The sequence below is a fragment of the Pyrgilauda ruficollis genome, unplaced genomic scaffold (assembly GCF_017590135.1).
Source record: "Pyrgilauda ruficollis isolate IOZ18807 unplaced genomic scaffold, ASM1759013v1 scaffold146, whole genome shotgun sequence".
Lineage (NCBI taxonomy): Eukaryota > Metazoa > Chordata > Aves > Passeriformes > Passeridae > Pyrgilauda > Pyrgilauda ruficollis.
In genome coordinates this window covers 71,185-90,752 of record NW_024513210.1, presented here as the reverse complement: position 1 = coordinate 90,752, position 19,568 = coordinate 71,185, and the positions used below count along the sequence as shown (strand labels likewise).

Here is a 19,568-nt window from a genome sequence, read left to right as displayed (position 1 = left end):
GGTTTTTTTTTTATGTGGCAGTGGAATTTCTATAGAAAAAGTAACTTGAAGGTTCCCAAATCTTCTGTGATGGCAACAGTCTCTATTCTAGTACTTCTTCCATCTGTTTTTAGCAGATCCTGATCCTCTCCACCATTCACCTTCCTTCACGTGTGTGTAACTTCACAGTGATTGCCTGGACACCAGGGTGTTCCTCAGCCAGTTGCAAAGTGCTGGACTGTTTATAACTAAACAGTCCTCTAGCTTCCCTTTATCTTCAAAAAACATAAACAAATAAACATGTAAATAAATACTTATAGGCTATGATACATTATGTCATGAAGCGGGAAGCCCAGAAAGCTTGATGGAATCATATCCTAGAAGAATGTATTTTCTCTCCTAAATTTAGAGCTTGTAGATGTCATAGGTAGTGTTGAAGTATGTTTTTTACTTCTGCTTCTCTGAGAGCACTGCTTCAGATTCAACAGATTTTTCATCTCCCCATCCAGGAGCCCATTCTGTGGAAACAGCTCTAATTCCTGTTGCGACGATAATGAAATCTGTAGAGTTTGTCAACCTCCATCCATTCTACAAACGAGGGATACCATACACAGGGAAGGTAACATTCATGGATCCCTTCTCTGCTCAGAATGCACCACAGATAAAACCTTTTGTAGGAAGAAAGGAACAGTCTCCAGGAAAGTCAATGCTGCTCTGCTGGCACCCAGAAACTAGGAGTGAAGCCTCCTGCAGAAGAAAATTTTTTCTCCCCATCCTAACATAGTATATTTCCATATTTCCTGGACTGGAATTTTGACTCCAGCTGCAGTTTCTGGAGGCTTCCCCAGGAGCATCTCCTGAAACTAATCTGTGCATATGGGATGGGGGTGGCGTCAGCAGGCACATAATATTCCCTTTGGATGAAAGCTCGTGGTAACTTGGCAGAAATCTCTAAAGCCTTGCATATCAGTTCACTGGCACTCATTTCTGACTCAGGTCCCCTGGGTGATGTTAGGACTGCTGTCCTGGGGCTAGAAACACCTTCACCTGGGCCAGTACTGACCCCAGCACAGAGGGCAAGGAACAGCAAGAGTTAAGTTGTTGGGGACAAATCTCTTTCTGATATCAAAGATACTGCAGCATTGTCCAAGAAACACCTCAGGATCTTAGGAATTCACCTTCTCCTCCAACAGAGGTGTCTCATTTGCCTGTACTCCTATTTTGTTCCAGTCCTGAACAGCTTCAAATTGTTGGTTTCATGTATTTATTGGATTTTTATTTGTATCCTTCCAACTGGTCTGCAAGCTAGAAGGGCTGAGGGAACCCAGTGATAGAAGCAGTTAATATTAAGCACTGGCAGTGCCTCAGAGTCTGGCACAACAGGGTATTAACTTCCTTCCCTTCCCCACAGATGTTCTTCCACAGTGCAGAGTCTCCCCTCAGAAATGAAACAGTCCATCTAATAGTTGATGTCAACGATGAGGAGACACAGCTCGCACTCCTCACAGATGACAAGGGGGAAGCTCACTTCACACTGGATACCACCAGCTGGAACAGCACGATGGTTTCTCTGAGGGTGAGTATCAGCCACTGAAAATCTTTTGTCTGGTGTGGGGTGAGTCCCATGAAAAGATAAAACAGGAAAAATGAGATTGTGGTCAAATCTACCAGGCTTAGATTTTTGCTAAAACTTTGTAAGAGGAAATCTCATAAGAGACTTTGATGTTTCAACAAATCATTTTAGGTGTACAGATGTGCAGTCTGCCATCAGCTCAGGTGATAACAGAGTTTCAGCAGGTGTACAAGTTCCTTTGCATCACTTGATGCTAACTGCATTGCCACCTTGTGTTTATGTGCTCGGAAGGCCACCTACCGCCCTCCAAGTGACGACAGTTCATTTTCTCGTGACATTGAAGGAGAGGACCTCCACTGGCTGAAACCTTTCTACTCTGAGAGCGACAGCTTCCTTGAGATCAAGGCCAAGGATGACGTGATGTCCTGTGGTCACGAGCAGGAAGTGCAGGTGGATTATATCCTTTCCCAGAATAAACTCAGCTCTGAAGAAGACCACATTGATTTCTACTATTTGGTGAGCACAGAAGATAGCTGATTCTCAGGGCAAGGTTATGCTTACTGGCATTTTACCCTTTTCTCACAGCACAGAGCTACTCAAAGGAAAGGTAAAGCTACTCCTAGACAGTCAGTTTGTGCCTTCTGTTCTGCCCAAACCTGTGCCAGCTTTCCAGGTCCTGGACCTGCTCCTAGCCCCCAGTTACATTGCTTTGTTATCCGTGTCTTGACTTAAGCTTGGGTGATAGATGCCTGCCATTTGCCCTACTTTCTCTTATGTCCACATGGATAGCAGTGGCTGGCTAGCCTAAACTCTGCCCAGAAGGTGTGCCCCAGATGTCTGTCTGTGTCTGGGGCAATCTGTCTGAGAACGAAGAGGCAATCTCTGGGGCAGCTGACATTCCCCCACCTGTATCTTTGCAGGGAAGAGCTTGAGAGGCCCTTGCACAGGGCCTTGATGCACACCAGAGCTATGCAATAGTGTTTTGATGAAATCCACTTTCAAGAAAGTGAGTCAAAGCAAGGGTGTGACTAAAGCCTAGCTGAGAGGTTATGACAGTCTTGGTTACTGAACTGGACTCACTAGTACAATCAAAAAGTACTGGATCCTAGTAATGCAAAGGTCAGAGTTCTCTGGGTCTTAAGAGCAGCTGCCCATAGCTTCAGAAGTACCTCTGGCTTTGCAAGCAGCCCCACCTTCTCATGGCCTAACCAACACCTCTCAAGTCCTACCCAGCCATACCACCAGCATCTCTGCTGCAGAGCTCTGGAAATCATGTCCTGCCACAGGAACTTCTGGGGCAATATTTGTCAGATGTCATTCTCTCTTCCTGTGTTCTTTTCACACTCTCTTCATGCTCTTGGAATTCAGACCCTTGAATGGTGCTTCTCTTTGTTCTTCAGGTGATAGCAAAAGGCAAGATCCTTTTCAGCAGAGAGAAGAAAGTACCAATTATGCAGCATGAGAGTGAGTAAAAACATGAGAAGTTAAGTGTCTCATAACACACTCCAGAAAACTGACCACTCTCCAGTGACTCTGTCTCCAGGTTTTATTCTTGTCCACAGGTGGGAAATAATGAACTGAGTTCTTAGAGCAGATCCTTCTCCTAAGGCAAACAAAATCTCCTCTCAATTCAGTGTCTTTCTAGGCAACTGTCCTCCTTCTGTCTTGTCTAATTGATCTAACATCCAATCTTATGACTTTGCTGCTAACTTGTACCTTTGGAGAAGACACGAGTCAAAGAAGTGGCTGGTATGCTTGGTTTATTGTTAATTTGTGACATTGTCTACGTGGGGTGTTCTTATCTGCAAGGTAAAAATTATTAAGTCCCTCTTTTGATTCTTAATGTGTGTCCCAGTGCAACGAGTTGATTTGTTTGGATGTTGTCCCTCTCTTCCTCGCTGCTGCCTAGTGCAGATCTGCAGGGCTCCTTCTCATTGACTCTGCCTGTTGGCAGTGACTTCCTGCCTGACATCAAGCTCCTGGTGTATGCCGTCTTCTCAGACGGAGAGGTGGTGGCTGATGTGGAGCAGTTTGAAGTAGAAAAATGCTTTAGCCATAAGGTGAGCAGAAATCACACAAGGAGTGTGATAGCATCATTGATGTGCTCTGATGTGCTGTAGTTCCTGGTCTTGTTTTATCCTTGTCCAAATGGTGTAAGCCAGACATATGCAAACGCAGATGCCCAGTATTTTGGGTGGGAAACAAGACAGGTAACCTCTTTCTCCCTGAATTCCTAGTCCTGCTCTCCACAACACCGACTGGCAAGCTTTGTTCAAGGAGTAAACCAGGTCCCCTTGAACCCTTTTTCCCCCCATTCCCTGTTACTGATTTGGGAATACATTGGTTTTCATATACTCCCTAACATGGGAGAGAAACCTGTCTGCTCAGCTCCCTGTGGTAGTTCTGGATCAGAGGGTGGTGGATGTGTGATGGTAGAGAAATTCTGGCTAGGGCTGTGTGTACTGCAGCCTCTTTAACATTCCCAATGGATTTCCAGGATGGCCTGATTCAGCACCTCATTCCCCTTCCCTACCTTATTCAAATCTTTCCCTCTGCAGCCCAGATATATAGGAGTCACAGGGTCCCACTCTCCAAGGCTAAGTCCTCAGACCTTGTCTTCTTTTGCAGGTGGCACTGGAATTCTCACAGAAGGAGGAGGTCCCAGGATCACAAGTCAGTCTGAACCTCAGGGCTGCTCCAGGGTCCTTGTGCTCTGTGCGAGCTGTTGACAAGAGTGTCCTCCTGAAGAGGAACCAAACCCTAACAGCAGACAGTGTGAGTGCAACCCATCGTGTCCAGCCCCCTAACTTCTGCCTGCCTTCTGCCTCCATGCACGGGTGGCAGGAAGCCCACAGGACATCCCAGGACACTGCAGTGCTAGGTGGCTGCCCTGCCATGCCCCTTCTTCAGCCTTTTCTCAGCAGTTATGGGGTGAGTGTGTTTCTCATCCTCAGCTCTGTGCTGTGAGCCTCTGCCTGAAGGGTGGTGGATGCTTCATGGCACTGCAGGGGGAGGCAGGGAGAGCTGCTTCAAGGAGATGCTGGTGCTTTCTGCTTGGAGGGAGAGTGCTAAGAGGCCTCCCTCACATCCACATCTCTGCTCCACCATCTTCCACCAACCAGTGAGGTTAAGCCTTTAAAATGGAATTTTGCCCTGGCAGGGTCCTCCTATCCCTCTGCCCCAACCAGTGCTGAGTTATAACCATGTGACAGATCAGTGGCTCTGATTAGGAGCAGTTCTTTAGAAAACAAGAGCACCCAGAGCACCCAGTGGCTGGTGAAAAGTGGTCAGTATTTTGTCAGCACCCAGGTGGATTCTGAGAATCAGAAGGGTTGGAGAAGGCACCTATCTTAAAGCAGCTGTGTGTTTCAGAGGAATTAATTTAACACTTGGAGCAAAAATACTGCAAAACCTGAAAAATCCTAACATAAATCCACAATGTGTACCGCAGATAAAACAGGTGCATGCCTTATGCAAAGTTGTAAGTTCAATTATAGCAGTACAGAGTGTTACAAAGAAGCCTCACCAAATCCAGGGGCATGCACTACACCTGTTGACAGGGCCCACAGTGTGTTCTGGTGGTCCATTTCATAGGGATGCTGTCCTAGTGTAGAGCACTTGCATCATCTGCTAACAGGTGTTTAAAGTAATGATCTTTAATTACATAGGTCAGATGTGCCAATGCCTTGTGTTTAAACTGAAGCATTTTTATCCTAATTTTGCACCCTAGCGTTGAAAGGCTTGATCTGTCTTGCAGCCTAAAAGCTGCTTGTCTACATGCACTGCTTGGATTTATGTCCTTTAGTATATATTATCTTATATATGTGCTTTATATTATGTCCTTTGGTGTAAGCTGGGTCAGTGCTGTTGAGGCAAACACTCTATGTGTGGAGACACGAGGCTTGACTCCATTTTCTCAGAAGATTGATTTATTATATATTATACTAAAATACTACATTAAAACTATACTAAAAGAACAGAGAGAAAAGAATCATCAGAAGGCTTGAAAGAACAGGAATAGAATAGAATGCATAACAAAAATCTTGTGACTGCTCACAGCCTTGGCACAGGTGGCTGTGATTGGTCATCAATTGAAAACAATCCCCATGGACCAATGGAAGATGCACCTGTTGCATTCCACAGCAGCAGATATTTATTGATTACATTTCTTTCCTGGGGCTCCCAGCTCCTCAGGAAGGGAAAAATCTTAGCAAAGGATTTTTAATAAAATATCATAGCTACAAGTGCCAACTTCCTCAACTGCAAAGCTCTTCAATATGGAATAGAGGGCAGCAACCCAAAAATTCGACCCATGGACGTGGTCGTTGGCCAGTTCTGTTTGAAGGCCTGTGTTTTTCCATTGCAGTTGTATGAGAAATTCTTCAAGGACAGCTTCACCGTTGGAGGACGAGGCTTGCCTTACCGCCTGGAGGACTTTGAGGCATACCCTTGCCTGCCCCGCCAGCCCAGACCCCACAAAAAGGCTAGGATGGGTGCACCGTGGTACCAAAGTGAGGCTGATGTCTATAACCTGTTTAAGGTGAGTGCCTACACCGCCTCTAAACTTTGCCTGAGCTAGTGAGTTCCAGTATGCCATCCTGAATGCCTACAAGAAGTCATCTGTTCCTTGTTGTCCACTCTAGCCACACTCATTTGGGGACTATGGGGAAAGCCGAGTAAGCATAATACAAACCACCTGATAAGAAAAAGATAGTGGAAAAATGAACAAATTTACTTCAGACTCCCATAACTACAAAGGGGGAGTGGCAAGAATACAGCAGTAATACTGTGCACCTCACCATATTCTGACCACTTGGCTATTATTGTATTTACAAATTGCTTTACTCTGTGTTTCATTGAGCATCTCCTTACTTATCCTCAAGCAGTTTAAATAAAAGGAAGTCTTTCACAGTTTGGCTTTATAGCTAACTGTCAAGACAAACAACGAAATAAACTGATATGCTAACAAGCATGATAGCCAGAAAAGTGTTAACATGTCTGCTAACTGAAATGCAGGAAGTGCAGAGTGCTGCTTCTGGCAGAATGCTCTTTAATAAAATATATGCAAGTTGAAGCAGCTCAAAATAGGAGAAGAGGGTAACAACACACTGAAAACAACCTAAAATGTAGACTGAATTGCATAGGTTTCTTAAGTTGACAGAACTCTACCATGCAAATACAGACCCTGATTCCCTCCAAAAGGCATGTTACTGTGCTGTCTCCTAGATGATTATTCCTTAGACTATGTGTCATTGCTAGGGTTAGGCATATGAAATGCACATCTAGTTGAAATCTTGTATGAGAAGTAATAGTTGTAATAGAAGTAATAGTTCCTCAGAAACTGGTTTCCATTCCTCATGCACTGGTCAGAATCTGAGCTACAAGGTTATGCATATAGATATAAAGAAGCAGCATTTAAAGTGTTGCACCACTGTCCACCAGCTCCCATTTGATACCCATGATCACGAGATAGTTTCAACATTCCTCGTTCCCTTTTATTTATCAATGATTTACTGTCTGTACTATTTTCCCAGAAACTGCGCATGAAAATATTTACCAACACTAGAATGAAGAAGCCTGTTTCCTGTGTGCTTCCAGACTTTCATAAAAAGATATCTCTAAGAAAACTCTCTCTTGTTGGTAAGGAACAGACATGTCCAACTTCTTGAGTGAAGGGTCTTCCCTCTCCCAGTTCTGGCCAGCCTGCGGCTGAGACAACTGAGCCCCATCCTGCTGTGTTTCTTGTTTGTGTATAACAGCAACAAAGCTTGTGCCCGTTTCAATGGACCTGATTTACAAATCACAGGTAGAAGCTCAAATCTCCACGCTTTCTTGGTGTCCCTGTGTTCACTGTTTTTCATACAGAATGTAGTGTGCTCTCTGCCTGCACTTTCACAGATTATTTAAAGGAGTGTGACTCCATTTCAGTGTGCTGTCTCCTGCTGGATCCAGACCAAATTTGGATCCGTCAGACTGAGCCTTGGGCTAAACTCTATCCAGCTCTGTCTCCCTAAAGCTCTGTTCCCAAATATACCCACACTGTGTCCGACTCTCATTGAAACACCAGCCCTGTGCACTCACATTCTGTGTCACAAAACATTTGTGGTTTGTGTTAGATTGCTGTGAATGAAAAGCCAGTTTCACCAGTAGCTATGTCTGCTGTTTTCTGAGGTATCACTTGCTCTCTACCAGGCAGCCAAGCTACCCGTGCTGATTCTAAACCTCGCTCTGATGACAAGGAGAAGCCAAAACCACGGACGCTTTTCCCAGAGACCTGGATTTGGGATTTGGTCTCTGTCGGGTGGGTAACAGCCTCTGCCTTCCTTCCCAGGGACACTCCTGGAGTATTCTGACTGCTTCTAATCAAGTCCTCCTCTTCTGCTTCCTGCTGCAGGGGTGATGGACAAGCGTCTCTCCAAGTCGCTGTACCTGACACCATCACAGAATGGAATGCCAACACCTTCTGTGTTGCCGATACTGGCTTTGGTTTCTCGCCTCTGACCTCTCTTAGGGTCTTCCAGCCGTTCTTTGTGGACGTATCGCTGCCATACTCTGTGGTCCAAGGAGAGACTTTCAGGCTAAAAGCCACTGTCTTCAACTACCTCAAGGACTGTATCCAGGTGAGTTCCTTCAAGTGAGTTTCCCCAATTACATGGCCTCTGTCAGAACAAAATCTTGAGCCCAAAGACAAGCTCTGAGCTCCTCAGGAGCCCTTGATGCTGGTATGTGGGCCATAAAGCACAACCTTGCACTTCATGACCCAGAGCATTTGCTGCTTGGTGCAGTGCCTGTTACTAACACTAGCCCAATGTGTGCCTGTACATCTCACCATGCTCAGGTCCACACCACCCTCATGGAGACCCCAGAACTACAGGTGGATGCCTGTCCAAGCTGCCAGTTCACCAGCTGCCTCTGTGCCAACGAAGCACAAACCTTTGTGTGGAACGTGACGGCGACCAGGCTGGGTGAGGCGGGGCAGAGGGATGTGTGGCAGCCCCTGGGAGGAGGGGTGGAATTTGCCCACGTTTGCATGTCTGGATCTAATGCTCTACATACAGCTGTCCACTGGAAGTGCTCAGCAATGTGTCCCTGTGCTCCCTGCAGGCAGAGTGAATGTCACCGTGAGCAGCGTGGCAGAAGAGTCACACAGTCTGTGTGGTAACAGGATTGCTGTGACACCTTTGCAAGGAGAGAGAGATGCAGTGATAAAATCTCTGCTTGTGAAGGTTGGTCACATCTTAGGATGGAGAACCCCTAGGGACAGGGGTTTATGCCCTGGGGCAGTCAGCAAGATGTTAAAAGGAAGTTTAGCCCCTTCTTGGACACCAGACAAACTTGCTAATGCAGGGTGACTTCCTTTCCCGTCCTCCCAAACTGAACTACTCTTTCTCCATCTGCAGCCAGGAGGTGTCCTACAAGAGAAGACCCAAAATGCCTTTCTCTGTCCTGCAGGTAGGGGACAAAAATTCCTGACTGTCATTGATCATGAGATCAGGAGGGAAGAGATGGGGTAACTGCAAATACCCAGAGGTGGGGGGGAATTAATCACAGAGCAAACACTGGTGGCACCATCCTGCCTGGGAGAGCAACCACTATAATTTGTCCTTGTCAATCTTTTACCTGGCAAAATTTCCTGTATTGAGGCACTTGTTTCCAAGTCTTGGCTCCTGTGACTCGATGTCACATTTTTCTTCACCTGGGTCTCCTTGAATGCTATGCTTGTATGAATGGCTTCTTCCATGGGATAAATGTCTGGGTTCTGCATTCCTCAGATAACACCATCTCTGAAGTGTTCTCCGTGACTCTGCCTGCAGAAGTGCTGGAGGGATCTGCCCGAGTCACGTTCTCTGTGATTGGTGAGAAAGGCTTTCCCTGCTCTTGGGTCTGTAGTGAGAAGAACTTGCACAAAGCTTTGGCCTTATTGATGCATTGACTCAGCTTCTAATGAGATCACTTGTAAGGGGTGTGATGTTGGCCTCAGAAATGTTGATCAAGTAATCTTTCAAGTGAACCAAAACTATCCCTGCATATTTCCACCAGTTTGTCTCTGTAATTCCTTGATACCCACTCAGGAATGACAGTCCTCTTTACCTTTTTTCAGACCCTTCAAGCTTCCTTTCCTCCTCCCAGAACCATGATGGCTTTCCTTTCTGTGCTGGGCTAATGTAGGAAGGGTCACCAGAAATCTCAATCATGTTCAGGCAGGGACTGGCTCTTTTCTAGGATCCCAATAGAGCCTAGGGAAGACAGCAGTCCTTTTGTTTTAAACTGCTCAGTGTCTGCTTTTCCTTTCTCATGTCTCTCCTCTCAAATGTAAGGTGACATCATGGGTCCAGCACTCCAAAATTTAGACCAGCTGCTAAGCATGCCCTTTGGCTGTGGTGAACAGAACATGGTCCAGTTTGCACCAAACATCTTCATTCTCCAGTACCTGAACAAAACTAAACAACTGAACCCAGAAATTAAGGATAAAGCACTGAGATTTCTGACAACAGGTAAGCATTGTCCTTCTCCCTTATGCTGCAAAATGAAGCTGCTAGAAATCAAGAGTGTGGGGCACAGATCTGGTGGGGAGCTGAAGGGCAGGAGTGGGAGCTACTGCCAGAGCTGTGGCAAAGGAAGGTATCATGGAGAAAAGGGAAATGTCTCATGGAAAGAAAAGTTTCTGAAGAAAGCACAACTTGTCACTGCTGGTAATTGAGGTACTAAGTCTGCTTTTTTGAGAAAGGTGTAGGTAATTAGTGATTTCCATCATTATGGGAATTTGTTTGTTCCCTTATCAGTCCAAGGCTGACAGAAGCACTTTGTGAAAAGACGTCATCAGCTGCTGTTACATGGAATAAAGAGTAGCCTTTGTGAGTAAATAAGAGTTCAGTAGCTTAATGTTTCCCTGTGTTTTAGAAAACATATTTTGGGGTCACATCAAATCTTTCCAGTATAATCTGAATTTAATATAGTGCCAGTGTTTGTCTCTCACGTTGTAATGTGCCTCATATTTCAGCCTGCCAGTCTCCTTGCCTGGACAGGATTTGACTCCTTTTCTTTCCCCCTTTTCCTCTGGTACTGCAAGCACGTACTGAGAACATGTACATGTATTTGGGAGAGTGGGGTCTACCCAGGAGAATGGTGGTGGCAGAGAGGAAAGACAAAGGGTAAACACTAAGGCTGGGAGGAGGGAGAGAAAACAGATGCTGACAGCATTCTGCCCTCAGAGCTCAAAGGCATGGCCTTGTTGCTTCCTGTACATCCCATAAAAAAGTGCTTTGTTGAGTCCCAACAGGGCTAGGAGAAGTGCTGAAAAGCAATTAGTGTTTCATTTGTGTCCCCTCTAGGAAAAGCCTTCCTCCTCACTCCCACCAACTTTTTGTTCACAGCAAAGCCCCTGAGAGCTCCCTGGCACATGGGGAGCCATGAGGTGGCTGAGCATGTCACCTTTCTGCAAAGCAGCAGGGCAGGAAACCACAGCACTTGCTCCAAGCAGCTCCAGTAGTGCAGAGCAGCCGCACGGCCACTTCAGCAGTGCTCTGCAGCTGCTTCTTGTCACACTGATGCTGTGGGGTGCAGGGGGGCTAGGGCTGGTGTCCTGCCTCACCAGCTCTGAGTGTAAGACCTGGTGAAGCCTCTTGCTGTGAAGCCATCTTCCCATGGCTAGGATGCAGTCTGAGATGCTGCAGGTGCTCACAATGTACCTCACAGGGTACCAGCGTCAGCTGCTCTACAAACATGATGATGGCTCCTACAGTGCCTTTGGGAAAGGTGACGAGCAGGGCAACACGTGGTGAGTGACCAGAATTGCTATTGCCACCCTAAACCCATCCTCCTTGCTGGTTCATCTCCTGGATGTGACATGGGATTCCTCTGTTCTCTGCTCACAGGCTGACAGCTTTTGTAGCCAGGTCCTTTGGGCAGGCCAGCTCTCACATTTACATCGACAAGGAGCACGTGCACAGCGCTCTGCGCTGGCTGCAGAAGCACCAGCTGCCCAGTGGCTGCTTCCAGAGCGTGGGGAAGCTCTTCAACAATGACCTGAAGGTATGGCTGCCAGACATGGGAGTGGGAGCAGGAGGAGCTCACTGTGAGGCACAGGGTTGCTTCCTCAGGCTTTCCCACTGTGCACAGTAGCACAAAGCAATGTCCCCATGCCCTAGCATAGTTAAGGCATCCTTCCAGAGCTGAATGAAAAAGGTGGCCTAAACCAACAGTCATTTCCTCTCTGTGAGGTTTTAGACTCTACTAGGCTTTCTTAATTTTCACTCTAGCCAAAAGACAACACAGCTAATTGTGCCAAGGCACTACAAGGGCACAGGGAAATGAGAAATATTTTTATATTTTAGTGCTTGTCTAGAATACCCCGGCTGGATTCTCCCTCTTCTCATATCTTAAAGTGCACAATATCCTATGTGCTCTAATACAGGATTGTCTGAAGACACAGTTGTCCCTCCACTGCCCCAAAAATATGACTCCTTTTGGAGCTTGGCATCCCCCAAATGATCCCTGCAGTGCAGCTGGAAATGCACCAAACTCTCAGTGAACAAGCCCTAGAGCTTAGGTACTGAGCAGTGTGTGTACAGTATGGCAATACGTGGGTTCATTGCCTTTGTAAATGTGCAAATAATCCACACAGGTCAGATTACTTTCTTTCAGAAATTTGCCACAAGGCAAATTTCTGAAAGAAAACAGGCTGCTACATTCACAAAGCAAAGGGTTACACATTTTTTTCCTAAAATTTGGATGCAGTACAAAATAAAACCAGAGTGTGCATGTAGACTGTTCATCCTTGTCTGACTGTCATTGATTCCCACTTTGAGCTTTCTATCTGAACAGAACTTTTTGGAATAGGCTTTGCATCTCCACCTGCCTCACACTTACAAAGTTTCTTCTAGTCAGTGTGAATGACACTATTTAGCATCTTAGCCAAATTTCCCCCTCTCATTTTAGATGTATTGTTGTCTCATATCTGAGGATGTAAGCAGAACCTCCCCAAGAATGAATGTCCTCTGAGATGAAGAGCAGCTCCTGAAAGCCTGTTAAACACATATTAACATGTGGTTTCTCAAAGTCAGATGACCTATATGTAAACTTGCATAATTTCTTCTTTATGATGCAAATCCTGCATCATAAAAACTTTATTCAAGCATACAGTGGTAACATATTTAATGAGATAAATTGCTTTACAGTTTGCTTCATCCCTTCTATGAGAAGGGATGTCTAGGCTGTTTGAACAACGAGGCTGAGACTGCCCTCAACAGCAAACTTTCAGCAAGTGAGCCTGGAGGGCTTTCCAGTCCAGGAATGCCTAGAAGCACATTGCTGTGCTCTCTTAGATGCAGTTTTTGGGGCTATGGAATGACAGGCGAGCAGTGGTTGGGTTTGTCCTTTTCTGATGACTGCCTGTGTGCTTGCAGGGCGGTGTGGATGATACAATCTCATTAACAGCCTATATTGCTGCTGCACTGCTGGAGCTCCATCTGGAGAGGAATGTAAGTCACACCTGAACTCCTGCAGGGCTTGGGAGCATGCTCCACCATTCCTTCCTCCCCTGGCTGGGGGCTTCAGGGAGTACCCAGCTTTAGCTGGTGAAAGGTTCTGTCATTCCCACAATAACAGGAAAATTTTATCTTGATGAGGAGTTCTTAATATTTAATGGCCTGTTTTGCAGCAAAGCAGAGCACTTGCTTTTCCCAGCTCATCTCAAGGGAAACAATTGTGTCTGAAAGTAACAAAGGGTTTGCAGGGAGAGGCAATGGTTGTCATTAACCTGATCAACAGAGGAGAAAAAACCCTACTTTTCAGGTATGCACTGTTCCCTCTCCCCCAAATAAAAGCAGTGATCTTCAAGACAAGTGTAGACTGTTCTAGAAAAAAAGAACTGATATTCCAGGCTTAATGGTACAGTTCTAAAAACATCATACCCTTCAGGATCAGACACCAACAGCATGTGTCTCTGACAATTCTGAGCCAGCATGTTACCAGACACTTCCTACAGCTGGATTCTCCAGTGTGTTAGCAATCCTCTATATCCCAATGATAAGTCCAGCACACCTTTGCTTTCAACCCACAGTCAGTGATGCTTTGACCACTCTATCTCACACCTCACAGTCCTGGGAGAAATGCTAGCACTGAAATACATCAAGGATCTGTCTGGGATAGATGTTCACAACAACATGGTGTTTGGTCAGAGGAAATTCACTTGGTTTGGATTCCTTTCTCAGGACACCATGCTGGAAAATGCCTTACATTGCCTCAAGAAGGTAACACTTGATGAGACAAGCCTTTATGTCAAGGCTTTGATGGCTTATGTCTTCACACTGAGTAAGGACACGGAGATGAGAAAGCAACTCCTGGATATGGTACAGAAGGAAACTGGTAGGTGTTGCTTTGGGGTCCTAGAGATCATGACTGTGTTCAAGGTCTGATACCTGTAGCATTTAATTGCAGTATTCTGGAAGATTTAGCTATTCACAAATACACTTTAGTGTCAGAGAAACATAATTTATTCATCTCTAGTTTTCTCAGACCCAGGAAGCAATTTCTAATTGAAAGCAACAGAGGTTATCCATGATTAATCTGTTGTCATTACAATGCTTATTTGTGTCATGGTGCTCCTGTCATTCTTCAGCAATTCATACATAGTACAAGAGATCTTGCAGAGCAAACTTGTTTTACCACGTCTGTTCAGCTGCTGGTCAGGACATTTACTTGAAAAATTCAGACCTTTTGACTGCTTCCCCATTGCTGCTTTACTCAGCTCAGTGCCCTTGGGTGGGTGGACCTTTACTGCTGTGCTGCTGAGCTTGGTTCCTCCTTTTGTCTCATTAGCTTGGGGGAAAAAATAGACTTTTGTCCTGAGTGAGAATGCTGGGGTGGATGTTCAAAGCACCTAAACCTATGGTTAAAGAGTTGGTAATATTACCTAAGTTAGTTTAAGTGAGTTCTTCCCCACACTTCCATGTCTGGCAGTGTGGTGAACTACATAGAGGGCTGAAAAATAACATATTGAAAAAAACAAAAGGAGAGAGGATTTTTCAGCCTGACCAGCTCTACCAGTGCTGAGTGTTGCTCACAGCATAGCCACTCAGGCTGCCAGCTGGAACAGTAGAATTGCATGCCTTCAGTGCAGTACTTGTGCAGAAGCTGCCTCTGTGATAATACACATGGAAGAAGGAAAATACCTTCCATTGTGATAAACGTAATGAAGGTTCTCCGAAGGAGTAGAATTGCATGCCTTCAGAGCAGTACTTGTGCAGAGCTGCCTCTGTGATTATACACATGGAAGAAGGAAAATACCTTCCATTGTGATAAACGTAATGAAGGTTCTCCATTAGCTAAATTCTGAAGTCTTGAGGCTGGTGTTATGCAAACAAGTGATTTGGTCGTTCTTCTTTCAAAAGTGAAGGTTTTTTTCTGAAAACTGATTTTGAATGTAAAAGCATTTCAGGTTTTCACACTTGTATCATTGCAGAAGATTCCTACACAACTAAGCCTGGCACAATTAAGCTGAATTCTTAGCTGAATTTGGTTAGTCCCCTACAACCACTGCAGCAAAATATTCAACCGGACTCAGATGTATCCAGTGCTTGTGAGCTTGGACCTGAAGTGGGAGCCCAGCTCTTCTTTACTTTGCCCTTCACTATGCACTGTGTAGTGAGAGTTTTTTTCTGAAAAGTTGGGTAGTCTTTCTCCTCCAATAGCCTGACAGCAATTTGCCCTCAAAGACTGAGCAGTTCTTGTACAATAGGTAAAAGTGACTGGAAATGAGTCCAGGAGCTTTTCAGCACTGGGAGTCCCATTACTCCATGCTAGGCAAATTCAGAAACAGCAAAAATGCTGAAGCTTGGAGACATAACTTTGAATATACAGGGATCTACAGTTCTTCTCTTCCACATATTTCTTCCCCCATCAGCACAGCTACTGACATCACAATCTGCTGATGAAAAGTCTTCTTCCATGATTGAGACAGTAGCCTACATCGTCCTGGCTCATGTCTCCAAACCAGACTTGTCAGTCAATGAAGCCTCGGTGAGCAAGCTTGTGCGCTGGCTCAGTGCACAAAGAAATGCCTTTGGAGGATTTGCTTCCACACAGGTAACAAACCAGGGAAAATCATGGGGGAAAGGGTTGTTGTGCCTGGAGTGATGTGCACATCTCTCACATGCATGTCACTCTAGATCCATCCTTTGCAGACAAAAATATATGAGCCCTGTTTGGGAAAGGGAGTGCCATGGGGAAACACTTCTCTGTGTAGTGTAACGGGGATTACCCAGGGTCTCTGGCACTGCTCAGCCCAGAGCTCACAATCTGCCTGTTCCAGGTAACAGAAATAATCCTGCTGCCTGTGGCATAGACCCCACCTATGCACTTAGTGGGGTAGAGCCTGCCTGTGTCAGAGTGTGAATCAGGGCCATGAGGACTGTAGTTCTCTCTGCAGTCTCTGAACTGCTGTGCTGGGTCTTGTCCTGCGTGGCCCCTCAGCAAAGTGACAATGACTCTCCCTCCAGGACACAGTTGTCAGCCTGCAGGCCCTCGCTCAGTATGCAGCCCTGATTCCTCAGGAGATCAGAGATGTCAAGGTGGCAGTGAAAGGAAAGGGGGCTTCTTCCCTGGAGTTCCATGTGCACAGGAACAACAAGCTGGTCCTGCATCAGGCATCTCTCCTTGCAGACACAGGGACCTACAGAGTGCAAGTGATGGGCAGTGGCTGCGTTTATGTCCAGGTGCGTACGCGTGAGGAACAGAGCTCTCAGGTTTTGCCTCTGACTGCTGAAGGGAGGCTTGGCTTTAAGTACTATAGCCTCAAGTTCTGAGTAGGATTTTGCCTTCTAGGCAGAATCATGTCCAACTTGAAGGCACTCAGGTGTACTTTGTTGACAGGGTTTCATATAACCATCTCTGGTATCTCCTCAGAAATGTCTCAGTTTTGCTGTCCTATCCTGCAGAGGCATGCCATTATTAAGAGACCAGGAGATTTGAAGTCAGGAGTAATGAGACACAGAAGAGTACATGCTTTGATTTTGAATGTGTGTTGTTGATGTCACTGCTTCAGGAGCTGGACACTTCTGACATAAAATTCTTTGGGTATTTATCACATGCAGAGATGAGGAGTGATGTGGTACCATGGTCTTCTTATTCCAGTACACCAACAAACACAACTGGTCCATCAGGAGGATACATCTTATTTTTCTGGCAGTTTTGAGAGTTGTTCACTTGTGAGCCATTCATCCAGCAAAGAACTCAAGTCACTCCCTGTGAAAACCTTTTTTTGCTAAGTCACTTCTGTTGAGATGATGCCCACAGAGAATTTACAAGCAGTGTCTAGTCAAGGGGACACAACAATTATTAATTGTTAATGCATGTAGGAGGTAACTTGAACCATACTGCCTGGCTACACTTGCATACAGTCAATGAGCATAAGACATCTGATGAGCACAGGCTGGGGAGGCAGTCAGTAACCAGGGAGGTGGAGGAAGATTGGCCTATGCTACTCTTTGGATGAGTGTGATCATCCTGCCTGCTGAGTTGTCTTCCAAATTTTTGTTCTTCTTTCTTAAGGGATTGTAATTGTTCTACCAGTATTTTCTCCTTGAGACCTAGAGCTACTGACTATCAGCATGTCAAGCATTAACAGTTACAGTCCTTTCTCCTTGTGGGGCAGTGTTTTAGCTAATGTGCTTCCTTGAACCTTAACAGATATTTATTTTTTATGAGACTGAATGAGGCCTTGAATCACAGATAGCTGAGTCTCCAAGTTTTGGGTTGCATTTGAGAGGTGTATCTGATGCAATGTGCTTAACAGCACATCTCTGAACAGAAAGTGCATCTGAGCCAACTGTGTTAGCCACCAATCCGTTAAAGCCGGATGCACAGGTAGTGCTTTACTCAGGGAAACTCTGGGGCACTTCACAGAGATGTTTTCTCCCCCACCAGACTACTTTGTACTATAACATCCCACCACCAAAAACAGAAGAGGTCTTTCTCCTGGATGTGGAAACAGTGCCAAGAGAATGTGATGGTGTCAGGAAAGAGTTTGACATCCATGTGTCTGTCAGGTATGAGACCCCTTGAGGTTCTTTCTTCAGTGGAAAAAAGTATGAACCCAGTTGTATGACTAGAACCCCATGAAAGCATCCTGTCTGTAGAATCACAGACATAGGATGACTCTTCTTCTCCATAGATCCCAAGGAGATTGTTAACTGAGAATTAAGGCCTGGAGAAGCATGGCAGTGCACTGCTAGTGTCTCGCACAGCCACAGCAACCATCTCAGGCAGCTGAGCAGTCCCCAGAGCACCAGCAGCTGAGCTCCTGTGTTGGGGGACACTTGGCATCCTGGGCTGAACCAGCCCTGAGGTGCATCCCCCTGTAGTGTGAACCACTGCTAGAACTAGACAGCAGAAACTCCAGTCCCTACCCGTATTTCACTTGCCTGCATGTGTTCTAGAGTGAGAGTCTTGATCCATATTCTCCATGCCTTGTTGTCCTTACTGAAAGAGAATGATAGCAACATTTCCACTCAGCCTGTAACAGTAAAGGTCATTCCTACCTTGGAGAGGGCAACAGGAGGCCATATTATTTCCACATTAACCATAACACATTTACTGCACAATCTCTGTCCATACTGAGTGAGTAGATGGGGACCATTTTTTGTCCCTTTGTCCCACCAGTTAGACATACTGCTGAGCTTTCATATCACTGTAGGCACTGTAGTATCTCCTAGAAATGCTGTGCTGCCTTCCACATCTAACATGCTTCTCTCCTGACCCCCTTCAGATATGTAGGAGACCGTGGGACGAGTAACATGGCCCTGGTGGAGGTGGAGATGCTGTCAGGGTTCATTCCTGTTCAGAGCTCTGTGAAAGAGGTAAGACTGTTCCTTTGGCTTTCCTTGAGGATATCAAAATCTATTTTCCAGATGTAGCTCAGTCAGAAATATCCAAACATTTAAGAAGTGTTGGGAATGGTAATTACAAGTGCAGATATAACAGGCTATTTCACAAGGCAACTTTCCACTTGCACAAGTGGTTGTGCAGTTTTTCATGTCCGCGGTGAGGATGGCATACACAGGAAGAGGTCAGAGACAAGATAAAAGAGCACCTAGTTACAATCACCTGGGGTGCATTAGGCCCTTTGCACTTAACAGTGCCATTTTTAGGGGTATTCCATAATATGGTGTTGAATCCCATAGTGTTGTTCAATGACATGCTCCAGTATTCCACGCAATAGCTAGGAAGATCTGACATAGCCTGGTATTAACCAGTTTTCCCTTTGCTACCAGTGATGACAGTAGGAACATGGCCCAAGAACACTTGTGCCAAAAAATTAAAAATATTTTCTAAGGCTTGATGTGCTCCCAGCAATCTCAATGCCAAGGAAGGCAAACCTGACTAGTCCTGAGGCTAGGCTAAATGTTTTTGTTAACAGTGGTTCACTGACAAATACCAAACCTGCTGTGAAACAGGGAAGCCCAATAAGCTGATGTTAACCAAGCTTATCTCTTGCCTTCCTATACAGCTGGAGAAGGTACCCCTCGTGAAAAAGACAGAGATAAAACCAGACAAAATCACCATCTACCTGGAGGAGGTAAGAGGAAGACCACAGGGAACTGCCCATTCAAGTAGCAGCAACTGAAGTACTTTGCATGGGGAATTTTGCAGATTAGAAGTACAAATCTCTAGGCTGGCCAAGCAGGCTAAACTTTTCACAGAAGAGGAAGGGGGTGGAAGAACCTGGAAAGATAGGAAAAAAACCTCTGATGCAGAAGGAATAAAGTTAGTATGTAGGTGATTTTTGAGATGATCAGTGCAGTTCTGCTCACTTCCATTCTTCTCTCCAGCTGGGGGAGAGGTCTCTGAAGCTTAACATCTCAGTGGAACAAGATATTGAAGTGCAGAATCTGAAAGCTGCAACAGTGCACGTCTATGACTACTATAAGCCAGGTGAGATTTCACTGACATTGGTGTAAAGTAGCTATTGTACCCCCCACCCAGACATAATTATGTCTGTGACCCTAATTCCCTTTAA

The 19,568-nt window shown here is 45.5% G+C and overlaps 1 protein-coding gene across 1 annotated transcript in view; it reads left to right on the top strand.

Moving 5' to 3' along the window:
* LOC121349830 (alpha-2-macroglobulin-like protein 1) overlaps positions 1-19,568 on the top strand; it is a 28,026-nt gene that overhangs the window by 6,893 nt on the left and 1,565 nt on the right. Inside the window, exons 11-35 of the mRNA XM_041460602.1 lie at positions 489-598; positions 1,391-1,555; positions 1,844-2,068; positions 2,953-3,016; positions 3,467-3,612; positions 4,181-4,327; positions 5,919-6,092; positions 7,087-7,192; positions 7,745-7,853; positions 7,947-8,172; positions 8,391-8,517; positions 8,657-8,778; positions 8,953-9,004; positions 9,325-9,408; positions 9,871-10,047; positions 11,249-11,330; positions 11,428-11,584; positions 12,958-13,032; positions 13,765-13,918; positions 15,456-15,637; positions 16,051-16,266; positions 17,477-17,598; positions 18,318-18,408; positions 19,059-19,127; positions 19,381-19,483. Of these exons, the coding sequence (XP_041316536.1) occupies positions 489-598; positions 1,391-1,555; positions 1,844-2,068; positions 2,953-3,016; positions 3,467-3,612; positions 4,181-4,327; positions 5,919-6,092; positions 7,087-7,192; positions 7,745-7,853; positions 7,947-8,172; positions 8,391-8,517; positions 8,657-8,778; positions 8,953-9,004; positions 9,325-9,408; positions 9,871-10,047; positions 11,249-11,330; positions 11,428-11,584; positions 12,958-13,032; positions 13,765-13,918; positions 15,456-15,637; positions 16,051-16,266; positions 17,477-17,598; positions 18,318-18,408; positions 19,059-19,127; positions 19,381-19,483 (3,285 nt within the window). The remainder of the gene's footprint in view (positions 1-488; positions 599-1,390; positions 1,556-1,843; positions 2,069-2,952; positions 3,017-3,466; positions 3,613-4,180; positions 4,328-5,918; positions 6,093-7,086; positions 7,193-7,744; positions 7,854-7,946; positions 8,173-8,390; positions 8,518-8,656; positions 8,779-8,952; positions 9,005-9,324; positions 9,409-9,870; positions 10,048-11,248; positions 11,331-11,427; positions 11,585-12,957; positions 13,033-13,764; positions 13,919-15,455; positions 15,638-16,050; positions 16,267-17,476; positions 17,599-18,317; positions 18,409-19,058; positions 19,128-19,380; positions 19,484-19,568) is intronic.